Source organism: Pipistrellus kuhlii, unplaced genomic scaffold (assembly GCF_014108245.1).
Source record: "Pipistrellus kuhlii isolate mPipKuh1 unplaced genomic scaffold, mPipKuh1.p scaffold_m20_p_9, whole genome shotgun sequence".
NCBI classification, from domain to species: domain Eukaryota; kingdom Metazoa; phylum Chordata; class Mammalia; order Chiroptera; family Vespertilionidae; genus Pipistrellus; species Pipistrellus kuhlii.
In genome coordinates, this window is record NW_023425595.1 from 24,134,757 (window position 1) to 24,148,259 (window position 13,503).

The 13,503-nt window shown below is 36.0% G+C and overlaps 1 protein-coding gene across 1 annotated transcript in view; it reads left to right on the forward strand.

The window, feature by feature from the left end:
- The first annotated feature begins 3,277 nt into the window (after nucleotides 1–3,277).
- COPB1 (COPI coat complex subunit beta 1) overlaps nucleotides 3,278–13,503 on the forward strand; it is a 29,289-nt gene continuing 19,063 nt past the window's right edge. The window contains exons 1-7 of the mRNA XM_036426583.2: nucleotides 3,278–3,413; nucleotides 4,149–4,303; nucleotides 7,419–7,648; nucleotides 8,003–8,172; nucleotides 9,823–9,937; nucleotides 11,723–11,815; nucleotides 12,499–12,636. Of these exons, the coding sequence (XP_036282476.1) occupies nucleotides 4,213–4,303; nucleotides 7,419–7,648; nucleotides 8,003–8,172; nucleotides 9,823–9,937; nucleotides 11,723–11,815; nucleotides 12,499–12,636 (837 nt within the window). The 5' untranslated portion in view covers nucleotides 3,278–3,413; nucleotides 4,149–4,212. The remainder of the gene's footprint in view (nucleotides 3,414–4,148; nucleotides 4,304–7,418; nucleotides 7,649–8,002; nucleotides 8,173–9,822; nucleotides 9,938–11,722; nucleotides 11,816–12,498; nucleotides 12,637–13,503) is intronic.

A 13,503-nucleotide genomic window follows, 5' to 3' on the forward strand; every position in this document is an offset into this window, starting at 1 on the left:
GTGCATCTTTGAAGAACTGGTGTGGTTAAAAATAAGAGTCAATAAAATTGGTGGCAGGATCCAGGTTCTAGTCCCAGCTTTTGCAGTGTTTGGCCATTTTGCAATTTGGGATAATTCCCTTTTTTCCTAGGCCTTAATTTCCTAGACATGTAAATTTTTATGATTCTTGACATATGACAAGGTCCTTGCGCAAATAAATTATATTTTAAAAAGCATTCAAAATGATGTAATTACATGCTAGAGTAAAAATAAGTCCCCAAACAAAAATGCATGTTACAAGTCAGGAAGAGCCTGGCTGGGTTTGGGTTGAGTGTTGACCCAGGAACCAAGAGGTCACTGGTTTGAGACAGAGGGCACATGCTGGAGTTTTTAGCTTGATTCTGATCAATGATGTTCCTCTCTCATCAATAGTTTTCAGTTTGAAAGGAGACAATATTTTTTAAAAATATACTTTATTGATTTTTTACAGAGAGGAAGGGAGAGGGATAGAGAGTTAGAAACATCAATGATACAGAAACATCGACCAGCTGCCTCTTGCACACCCCCCACTGGGGATGTGCCCACAACCAAGGTACATGCCCTTGACTGGAATCGAACCTGGGACCCTTCAGTCTGCAGGCTGACGCTCTATCCACTGAGCCAAACCAATTTCGGCGAGACAATATTTTACTTGTGTATTCTCTTAATATGTAGTTATGGAATACTGATTTTTGTTCACTTATTAAAGGTTTCTATTGAGGCCTATTTTTAGAGAAGGAAAAAGAAACCCTGTTTTATGGCATTTAAACTGATACCCTAATATATAAAAGCTCTGTGTGTTCATACTTACATAGTAGAATGGGATAAAAATTAATGAATAAACTAATTATTAGACCCCCAAAATACTTAAAGTTATAACTATAAAGGCAAAGAACAAAACCTGTCCTATCTCTATCTTCCTCTTTCTCTAAAATTCAATACAAGCATATTTTTAAAAAATAAATCAGGTAGAATTAGGGTATGGTAAAGTTCTGCTCAACAACCTGTAGTTAAATATATACAACAATAAATATATAAAACTTCCTATGACAATTTTATGTGCAGACCTTAAATAAGGTTTTCTAGAACATTACTTTCTTGGCCTTTTTTCATATTTAATTTTACTTAATTTAGTCCATGGTAAATCTGTAATACAATGGAGTCTCCAGGACAACTGAAGTAGGTATGATTAATATTACATCCTTGATATAACAAAATTATAGAATGAAGAACAGGTTAGTACCGTATTTTTCGGACCATAAGACTCACTTTTTTCCCCCCAGAAGTGGGGGGGAAAAGTCCCTGCGTCTTATGGTCCAAATATAGCCTACACATATACTTTAAAAAAAAAGTTTTTTTACTTGCCTGGCTCTGTGTGGTCTCTGTGTGCTTGCCCGGCTCTAAAATGGTTCTAAATGCTGCTGTTTACAGGGTTGATTACATGTGTTTATGACTGTGATGTTGGGTTTTAATGCACATAAAATATTTTAGGACACTATTTGTTTCAGAATCTTTTTTTCTTCATTTCCCTTCTCTAAAAACTGGTGCGTCTTATGGTCCGGAGCGTCTTATGGTCCGAAAAATACGGTAATTGCCAGGGGTTATACAGGGAAGTAGCTGTGATTATAAAAGGATAGGAATGATTCTTGAAATAGAATTGTACCTTATCTTGATTTGGTGATCACATGAATCTAAACATGGTAACTAAATACATAAATGAGTGCATGTAAAACTGGTGAAACATGCCCTAGCCAGTGTGGCCCAGTGGTTAAAGTGTGGGCTTATGCAACGAAAGGGTTGGACCAGGACATGTGCTGGAGGCAATCAATGTGGTGTTTTGCACCCCTCCCCTTTCTTCCACTCTCTAAAAATCAATGGGGAAAAAATTCCCTCAGGTGAGGATTAACAACAACAAAACTAGTGACCTGTATGGATATCAATTTCCAGGATTTGTTATTTTACTATTATTAGACAAGGTATTATATCACTGGAAGAAACCAGATGGAAAGTACATGGGATTTCTGTATGTCACTCTACAGTGATCTCAAAACAGTTTTTTAAAAAATTAATGCAGCTCTAGCCAGTTTGGCTCCGTGGATAGATCGTCAGCTTGTGGACTGAATGGTCCTGGGTTCGGTTCCGGTCAAGGACATATGCCAGGGTGGCAGGCTCCATCCCCAGTGTGGGGCGTGCAGGAGGCAGCCAATCAATGATTCTCATTGATGTTTCTATCTCTCTACCTTCCTCTCTGAAATCAATAAAAAATATTTTTTTAAAATAATTAAAAATTAATGCACAGGGTTTGAGGAGAAAATACTAAGATAATTTTAAGTGCAGACCTTAAATGGGATTTTTGTGATATATTTTGGGTGCTCAACATTTTTTGCTTGATGGTTCCGAGGAAATATCAAAATTGCGTTCTAGATAGTTGAAGCACTCTACGTTCTAACTTCCAAACTGAGGTTACCTGTCAATAAGGGCAGGTTTTTTCAGACCTCTTTGTATTCACAATATATTGCTTCAGACTTCATTTTTTTTTAAACTTGGTAATTAACCAGAAAACCCTTTTTGAGAGGGGCAAGGATACAGCACTTGCTATGGCTTGCTATAACTGCATAAATGAGGTCTTTGGAGATAGGTAAAAGCCTTTAAAACAATGGCTGTCAACCCATTTATACATTAAAAAATTTGTAATTTACTGAGTGTTCAGAAAAGATCATGAAAGGGACCGTAACTAAAAAAAAATAAAAAAAAAAAAAAGACCAGAAATCACACGTGTGATTCTGATGTCTAGCAACTCCAGCCTAAATGCAGAGACAAAGATTCAGATATTAAGAACCGAAATGGATCTTCACATAACACAGTATCCCTTATTAGAAGAACTTAAGTTACTGACCCGAATAATAATATTTCGTTATTTTCCCAGTTTATTAGTGGGTGAACTAGAAAAGGGTTTCCAGCTCCCAATCTTGTGCTCTTTTCCACTGGACACACAACAGCCCCGTGTCAAGTGTGTGTGTCCGCCCCTCTCCAAACTTCCTTGGCTGTTTCAATGCCTGGAATAAGAAACAAATCCTAAATAGCGTTTAAATGGCCACAGCGCTTCATTCAGGCGTGTAGGGGAAACAATAAATACGTGTTTTCGAGTCCTTTTTGCGGCCTACACCGACCATGAACGAGGGAAGGGAAAGTTGGAGTGCCTGACGCGCGCAGCCGCAGGACGGCGTGGCGTGTCCTCTCTGGGCCGCCGTAGGCGCGAGGTGGCTGGAGCCCGGGCCGTCTTCCCACCCCCTTCCACGTCAGCCAAGGACTCCGCGGAGCCGCCGCTGCTGCTGGGGGTTGGATCCCTGGTAGACGGTCCCGCGGTTGCCCCAGCTGCTGCCCCCAAGAGCCAGGTAGCGGGCCACGAGCCCCCTAATCCCAAAAGGCGGGGCGGGCCGGGGAGAGTCGGGGGAACGGGCTCCCTCTAGGTAGAGGCGGAAGAGGAGAGGCTAGGCCGCTGTGTCCAGGCCCGGCGAGGGGTCTGGGCAGCCCGGGGCCGGACGCCCGGTCCCGGCCTGCGCACCGGCCAGGGGTCCCCTCCCTCCCACCCGCACCGCCGCGGGCTCGCCGTTCCAGGCTGGGGCTTGCTTTGCCGGAAGAAGGGGACGGAGAAAGGAGGTGGGGTGCAGCGCACGGATAGAGGGACCCACGGAGGCAGCGTCGGGTCCCACCGTTAAACGCGATGAAACACCCGAAGGTTTTAGCCGAGGGATGGCGCTCGGGGTCTGTGAATGGGAGCCGATCGGAGTGTCTGCGACGTGAAATCCCTTCTGTGCCCTCCCTGGCGGGGCGGGGCCCGGCTCTGTCCCTGGACGGTGGGCCCGAGGTCTGCGGGACCGCGTTCTAAACCTGGGGACCGCGGGGTTGTGGGGGGTGGAAAAATACCCCTTTAGGTCGAAAATGACAGGTGTTAAACAGTAGGCTCTGTTTTTGTGGGACCCAATATGGATGGACCCAGCCCTTCTGATCCTTCAAAGCTCATAAGCTAAACTGAATGAACTTTAGACAGTGAAGTTCACGGTAGTTACTGATTGTGCTTTTATTTTTCTACTTGTAATGATATCCTATCCTTGTGTTTGTTTTCCTAGATTTGTCTGGCATCTTTTATCCTCAAGTCTTGTCTCCAGGGTTGACAATCACTGGAAACCAACCATGACGGCTGCTGAGAATGTGTGCTATACGTTAATTAACGTGCCAATGGATTCGGAACCTCCATCGGAGATTAGCTTAAAAAATGATCTAGGTAAACTTCGATGGTATTTTGGAAATGAAAAGCTCATTTGCACTTCAGGTTTCTTTGTAATTAGACATGCGTAATTTTTGCCTAAGCGTTTTCTAGGATCTCTTCAATAGACCTTTTGTCTTATTTAAAATGAAAACTTTTGTTACCTTTAGACGTACTGGTTTTTTGGAAATAAAACATCCCAGTCCAAGTTAGTAAAGCTAAAGAAATGTAATAATTTAGTTAGATATTTCTAAAAATAATATAATGGCTTGTGTGGTTTAATATATGATGCTTTAATAAATCTGACAATTCTCTGTAGGTAACAAACAGGTTGAAAGTGTGTATTTGAATGTCTTAGTTCCTTTGTGCATGTAACTTCATATTACTTAGCTTGTAAAACCAAAAGAACTTTGTTTTCACCTGTTGACCAAATGAAGTCAACACAAGAATAAGAATACACATGTATTTTTTTAAAAATATATTTTATTGATTTTGTACAGAGAGGAAGGGAGAGAGAGAGAGAGAGTTAGAAACATCGATGAGAGAGAGTCATCGATCAGCTGCCTCTTGCACACCCCCTACTGGGGATATGCCCGCAACCAAGGTACATGCCCTTGACCGGAATCGAACCCGGGTCACTTCAGTCCCCAAGCCGACGCTCTATTCATTGAGCCAAACCAGTTTCAGCAGAATACACATGTATTTTCTAGAAAGGTTTAAACTTTTCATTTTTAAAACATACAAAAGAGAAAACAAGAACTATATTTCTGAATTTTAAATGTGTACACCCTGTCTCCTTTTTGTAATTCTGTAAAGAAAAAATTTTTAAGTAACCCACATTTCAAAATAATGAATCTTGTTTAATTGAACTACTAAAAATAAGTTTAACTTAAACTGATAGCGACTGTTTAAAATAGAGTGAAAATTATCCTTCAGGTCTTGAAGGTAACTTTTAGGAAGATAATTTGCAGTTTGAAAGAAGACAATATTTTGTGTATTCTTATTTCTTAATAAATAGTAATGGAATACTTCCTGATTTTAGTTCACTTATTAGGTTTCTATTGAGGTCTATTTTTGGACAAGAAAAAAAAACCCTATTTAATGGCATTTAAACTGATACCTTTATATACAAAAGCTGTGTGTGTGTGTGTGTATGTGTGTGTGTGTGTTTTCATACTTACATAGTAGAATGGGATGAAAATTAATGAATAAACTTTATTTTTAGACTCCCAAAATATTTAAGGTTATATCTAGAAAGGTAAAGAACAAAACCTGTCCTTAATTGTAAACAATACCCTTTTTAATTGCAGCTGCCTTGATTACCCTCTAACCAAAAGAGTTGAGATGAGAAAAAGTTTAGAAGTTTCCAATTTGAGTAACAAATACTTTTTGTTTGGTGAAATACTTAGTTGCTTTACCTACACTTTTCTTTAATCACTCACTAGATATGTGCTCTGATGGCTGTACTTTCTCTGGAGTATGCAGTAATATTTTGGTGAATTCAATTGATATTTCAAAGTTTCCATATATTTTGGTAGTGATCATAAAGTTTTGAAAATTTTGAAGATGTGGATAAAAGCATCCCCCTACTCAATTTGAATTGTTAAAATAATTGGAAATTGGTGTTGAGGAGGCTTCAAATATAAATGGTGTAGATTTTAATTTTTATTTTATTTTTCTCAGAAAGGAAGATTTGTGACAGAGAGGAAAACCTGTATTGTCAATACAACTTTGGCCACTTAGAATTCTGCCTAGTCTGTCTTATTTTCATGGATATAGTTATCGGCTTCTGACATCTCTCCTGGTGCTTTGTTTTTGTCCTCTTCACAGACTTAACAACTCAAAGTTTGCCCAGATTGACACTCCATCCTCCAACATTTATTTCTTGACTTGATATAGCACATGTCAACATTTATTCACATAAGGCAGGAGATATAATACTCTGAAACAGGGAGAGATGTACGAGAATTTAGTCAGTTTTAAACAAAAATATCGACTCTTGTGGGATAAATATATCAATAACCTTCACTTAGTTTTCAGTTCAAATACCTGAGGATAATCTCTATTCTGCAACATGTTTAAATATCATACCAAGCTAAGATTAAATACTTAGCCTTTGGGGACTAGAATGAACTTTTGTTTCACTTAGTACAGTTCTTTCAAAGCTTAAATCCTTTCTATAACTCTACCAACTGTAGTTTCTGTCTCTTTGGCAACAGCAAAGAACTGCTCTAAGTATTAGAAATTTATTTTTTGTTTTGTTTTTTGCTCATGATAACTCAGGATTATTAAGTAGCTTTGTCTTCCCTCTTTGTCCTTCTAGATACTTGTTTATTTTTATGATCAAAACAATTGTATCAATGTGCTTGTCATATTGGATCCAAAAGATGTACCATAAATTCTTTAGTATTCAAAGATAATGCTATAAATTTATAAATGGTTTTACATAAATTACTTTATAGTGAATATTTTTTTAGGCTAAGTAACAATAACCTAGCACCTTATCTTAAATGTGTTATCCTTAATTCTAAACAGTAGCTACTAATCTAGTACATTTTAATTTTTTTTCAATTTTTAGGTTATTCCTTTAAGATTCTAAAGTTTTATAGTCTGTAAGAATATGATGGGATCTTGGGGTTAATGTAGTCTTTAGTTCCCAATCTTTTTGAGTTTGAGTACCACCAACATGTCAGTGATCCCTCCTTCCCTCAATAATGGCTGTAACTTTGGTTGACAAAATATATACAGACTAAAAACTACTTTGAATTCAGAAGCTCTTAATGGCACATATTTACATTGTGAAAAATAGCTGCTTGCATGTTTGAGACATACATTATTTAATATACCTATACACTTATGGTCTCTGCATTAATTCCACTGGTTAGGGACCGGAGATATAATCCAGTGCCTTCATATTATGTGTAAAGAATCACAGATAAATCACCTGGGTAAAGTCATATAGCTTGTTTGTGGCATTCCCAGATTGAGAACCCTTGTTATTTAGGTTTGTGCCTTTACTACCATTGTTGCTGATAAAGCGAGAAAATGGTTTTACTTTGTTAATTGCTTTTGAAATTATCTAAGAAATTTTCTGTTGAAATAATTATGTTTTACTTAAATTTTTTTAAATCAGAAAAAGGAGATGTGAAGTCAAAGACTGAAGCTTTGAAGAAAGTCATCATTATGATTCTGAATGGTGAAAAGCTTCCTGGACTTCTGATGACCATCATTCGTTTTGTGCTGCCTCTTCAGGATCACACCATCAAAAAACTATTGCTGGTATTTTGGGAAATTGTTCCCAAAACCACTCCAGATGGGAGACTTTTACATGAAATGATCCTTGTATGTGATGCATATAGAAAGGTAAACTAAACCATAATTATCTGTGAATAATACTTTGATTTTAGATAATTGTAAAACTGGTAGAGGGGCTTTATTTTACTTGTTAGGAACTGAAGTTGTAAGGAGTTACTGTAAAAAGTTTTATTGTTACTTTTTGCAGGCGTTTCCTATGCATTTTTATGTGTTGTTAATAAAAACAGTGACATAGAATATAAGATAGTTGATGTGACAAAAATTGCTTTCACTGATGAAAATGATGTGATAATCTAGGTCTTTCTCAAACCTATTTACTGATTTTTTTCTTGGAAATTTTTGCGTTAATATATTATTTTTAATTCTGGAAGTCAACACTTTCTATTTAAATTTTTATATCAGGATCTTCAGCATCCTAATGAATTTATTCGAGGATCCACTCTTCGTTTTCTTTGCAAATTGAAAGAAGCAGAATTGTTAGAACCTTTAATGCCAGCTATTCGTGCATGTTTGGAGCATCGTCACAGCTATGTTAGAAGAAATGCTGTTTTGGCCATCTATACTATCTATAGGTAAATAAAGGTACTCCTTTGGCCTAGTTCTGTGAGGTGTTTCTTCTTTTACATTAGAGGTTCCAAAGTGGTTTCTTACATATTGTATGTAGCTTGCATATGTATTTCATTTGGCCTAAATAAGATTTCTTCCCCTTATTATCATTAAGTTGTCAACATGAGAAGTCAAAAGATCTGGCAACACTGGGTCTTAGTTTCTGTATGACAGCAATCGGCTGAAATTCAGTGATAAGTAGCCCCCTTTTAAACAGGTTGTACATTTTCGAATTTATGACAATGCCTGTCTTTCTCAGTTGTATTACTCCAGCCCACTTAATTTATTAACTTAGCTCTTAAAGGCTTTTTGACTGTTTTAGAATTCTCTTTTTGTGGAATGTGGGTCTTTTTACCCTTCCTTAGAGGCCTTAAGGAGGGAACTTTTTTAGGAAGGACTGTAATTCTCAACTAATTCCTCTTATTAGAAAGCTGAAGATTTTGAACTTTAAAAACATTCAAAGAACCAGTTAGATGAAGCTAGAATGCTTGGTTTTTATAATCACTGGTTTCATTCCATTAGAAGTCAATCCATTAGAAGTAGATGTAATTTTTATAAATATCTTTGTACTTTAATAGTTGATTATTATATAATTTTACAGTTCTTTTACTGTTATGTTAGATTTGGTTATCTGTTAGGGAAAGTGGTATTGTGGTTATTAATGTAGAGTTTCTTGAAAGCTACCATACAGACTACACAAATTTCAGTATTTAAACTACCAATGCATGCACAAAAATTATGCCATTAAGACAATTGGAAATTTAAACACTAGCTATATGATGATATTAAGGAATTGTTAAAATTTTAAGATCTGATAAGGGTATTATGATTAGTTTTACAAAGAAGGAATTCTTAATTTTAGAAAACAAACCAGGGTATTCAAAAAAATGTGTACATATACATTTTAACAGCTGATTCTATTACACTTTGAAAATGAAATGTATTTTAATAAATACTGCCTTTCTAATTGTACAAAGTATGTGTACATTTTTGACACCCTTGATTTACAAAAGAAATTATAAGTGGTCTGGGATTTGCTTCAAAATAATATGGAAGGTGAGGAAGTGGGGAGGGGTATCTGTGTAACAAAAATGGTTGTGAATGAATAATTCTTGAAGTTAGCTAATAGCTTTTAATAAGCCAGTGTTTATTATTCCGTTAGAAATACTTAAATTTTTCCAAAATAAGAAATCAGTAAGTAAATAAGTTAATAAATATAGTGTATAACTAATAAAATTCAAGGGATCCTTTTTTTTCTCTGATAATTCTTAAAGAATGATCTTTAAGTATCTTGAAGATGTCATCATGAGCATTAATATTTTATTCCTAAAGTATATGAAAAGCAATTACTTGAGATAGTCAGTTGACAGATTACATGCTAAATAAATTAGCTTTTTCTGTATTGAACTATGAAAGAATAATTTGATACATTAATAAATGAAGATGTAAGCTTGTGATTCCTACCCACAATTTTCTAATTGATTTAAAGTTTTAAAAAGCAAAACAATGATATTGTTACAAAGTTTGATAAAGATTAATTTTGGTAGTGTTCATAGAGTTGTAAAATAATAAAGTAGGATTTTATTAAACATGGATATTACTTGTTTTATTTCAAGAAATTTTGAACATCTTATACCTGATGCCCCTGAACTGATACATGATTTTCTGGTGAATGAGAAGGATGCAAGTTGCAAAAGGAATGCGTTTATGATGCTAATTCATGCAGATCAGGTAAGTACTTAAAAAAAAATAACTTTTATAACTGTACTTAAGTGAGAATTAGAAGTATTATAGCCCAGCCCTGTTTGGGGATACCCTCTATTTACAAAAGAAATGATAAGTAGTCTGATATTTGCTTCAAAATAATATGGGAGGAGAGGAAGTGGGGAGGGGTATCATTGTAACAAAAATGGTAGTGAATAATTCTTAAAGTTAGGGAATAGTTTTTAATAAGCCAGTGTCCCAGATTCCATTCCAGTCAAGGTCATGTACCTCGTTTGCAGGCTCCATCCTGGCCAGAGACCTTGGTCGGGGTGCATGCAGGAGGCAACCAATCGATGTGTTTCTCTCACGTTGATATTTCTCTCTGTCTTTCCCTCTCTCTTCTACTCTCTCTGAAAATCAGTGAAAAATATCCTAGGATGAGGATTTAAAAAAAAAAAGAGTATTTCAGCCCAGCTGATGTGGTTCAGTGGTTAAGTGTCAACACATGAACCAGATCACAGTTCTCTTCCCCAGTTAGGACACATACTTGGGTTATGGGCTCAATCCCCAGTAAGGGTGGGCAGGAGGCAGCCCATCAATGATTCTGTCTCACCATTGATATTTCTATCTCTCTCTCCCTTCCTCTCTCTGAAATCAGTAAAAACATTAAAAAAAAAACAAAAAAAAAAAACAACTATTACATAGGCCTAATCCTGTTTTTAGACAGTAATTTTATTTGTAGTATGTAATTTGTATATTTTTATTTTTTTAGATTTTTGAATTTAATTTGTATAAAAATACAGTGGTTTTCCTTCTCTGGAATATTGCTTATATATATTCTTTTTCAAAGTAAACATTTAACAACAACCACAGGTTTTCCAGATTGAAATTATGGTCATATTTTGTGGTCTTTTACTTTGGGGCTTTGATGTCTTTTTCCTTCTCTTGGTGTAGATCTAAAATTGTTTAACAAAGAAAACAGTAGCTTTGTATAAGATCCACCCTGAGCCATGTCTGTGAAAGAGGGGTGTGTTCTTATAGACTTTAGATTTCATGAGTGAATATCAAGTCTACATCCAGCTCTGCTGGTGGTTAAAGTCTATGGATCTGCTCGTGGCTAGCAGTGACTTTGCACATCTTGGTGGCATCTAATCTTGGAATTTTTGCTATCCAGTATTTATCAAAACGTGGGAAATATGCATGAAGATTAAAAAATACAGTCGTCTATTTCTCTGAAATTTAGTTATTGCTGTTTTATCTTCGTAAATAAAACTATAAGAAAGCTACTTATTTAGGTCACAATGTTTCATCCTCATGTAGAGTTGATTTAGTGATATGTTTTTGGTGATACCTACATGAAGAGATATAATCCAAAATAGTTCGATAAAATTTGTTGATACTTTTACTGTAGAGATATTGTTGAGGCCATAGTTCTCTATATCAGTGTTTGATATATGAGAATTGATGAGATTTTTCTTATTGATCTCAGAAATAGGAAGAACTATACTCCAAAGTAGCTGGTTTATTTTGATTGTATAAATCCCTGAATCATATACCCTGAATACATAGTATTTTTCTCCTTGGTTAAACTGCAAGAAAATTCAGACCCAAGATTTGTGACCCATTTCTAGAACATATATTTGATTTTATGACTTATATTTATATTTTAACTTTCATTTTTTCATTAGTTAATTTTTCTTTGCCCTGATTTCCTCATTTGCTTTCTATTTAGTTGTGTATGTTTTTGTAAGTTGCATTAAGTCCTTTAATTAAATGAGGTGGAGTTTGATAAATATGTTCTTATTTTTTTAGGATCGAGCTTTGGATTACCTAAGTACTTGTATTGATCAAGTTCAGACATTTGGAGACATTCTTCAGTTGGTTATTGTTGAGCTAATTTATAAGGTAAGACTGATCAATGATGGGTAAAGTAAACTTGAACAGTTTAAGATAAGGTAAAATAGTCTTTCCAGAAAGCTCTTTAATTGTTAGGATAATACATTTTAACTAGAGGCCCAGTACACAGATTTGTGCACTGGTGGAGTCCTGTGGCCTGGCCTGTGCCCTCTTGCAATTGGGGATATCTCGGAGGATGTTGGACTGCTAGTTTCAGTCCAATCCCTGTTGGCCAGTCTCTTAGGCTTCTGTATACACACACACACACACACACACACACACACACACACACACACACACACACACACACACATATATATATATATATATATATATATATATATATATATATATATATACTGGAGAAAGGCCCAATGCATGAAATGAAATTCATGCAAGGGGCTCAGCCCTTGGTAGTGGCTTGCCTCAATCCTCACAGCCATGGCTTTGTCCGGAAGGTTGTCTGAAGCTTGTTCTGCTGTCGGTCTAATTAGCATATTACACTTTTATTAATATAGATAGACACAATGTCTCATCCCAAGTTGGTTTTCATCTTCAGATGTCTTGATAAGACTATACTTAGCTTTCAAGTTAAGAAAACTAGCATCCCATAAGCATGGATTATTTTAAAAAATATATTTGAAATTAACTGTCTATGAAGTTAGTTGAAACCTAAATGCTTTCTTCTCCAGGTCTGTCATGCTAATCCGTCAGAAAGGGCTCGTTTTATTCGCTGCATCTATAACTTATTACAGTCATCCAGTCCTGCTGTAAAATATGAAGCCGCTGGAACTTTAGTGACTCTCTCCAGTGCACCGACTGCAATCAAGGTACTGATTATTTATTTTGGTGCCAGTTAGATTATAGGCACTCTGTCTTGTCGCTTATGATTTAGTGACATTGAAGTTTACTATGTGGTTACATAGCATGGCATGACATAGAGATAATAGCTATAAATTTCATATAAGAAATTATTTGATTACTTATGTAATCTGACTTTCCTTCTCCCTTCCTGATTTCATACATAAATACATGGAGAGAACGAGAGATAGAAAATACCAATATTTCTAGTTTCAGGAGAATGGTTCTGGTGTTTTAAGCTATCTCCCCATATTTTACACTGAAACTTAGATCTGGGAGATTGAATTCTGGATCCTAAAGGATGGGTCCTAAAAAAGGTTCCAGTAAGTATGTTCAGTAATGGAATATTATCTTTCTCTTCTTTGGTTTATTATATCAAGACTATATAAGGAATCCCTACTATATTCAGAGAATGAATTATTCTAGAAAGCCATATTGTATAAATAGGAGAATTTACTGCTTTATACACCAATAATTTAAATTATTAAAGGACTTTTTTTAAAAATATATTTTATTGGTTTTTTACAGAGGAAGGGAGAGGGATAGAGAGTTAGAAACATTGATGAGAGAGAAACATTGACCAGCTGCCTCCTGCACACCCCTATCGGGATGTGCCCGCAACCAATGCACATGCCCTTGACCGGAATCGAACCTGGGACCTTTCAGTCCACAGGCCGACGGTCAATCCACTGAGCCAAACTGGTTTTGGCTAACAGACTCTTTATGTTAAAATTGTTTAAAACTTACAGAGAAGTTGCAAAAATAGGACAAAGTTCCCATTACCTTTCATCCAGCTTTCCGTAATGTTCATGTTTTATATAATAATTGTATAATTT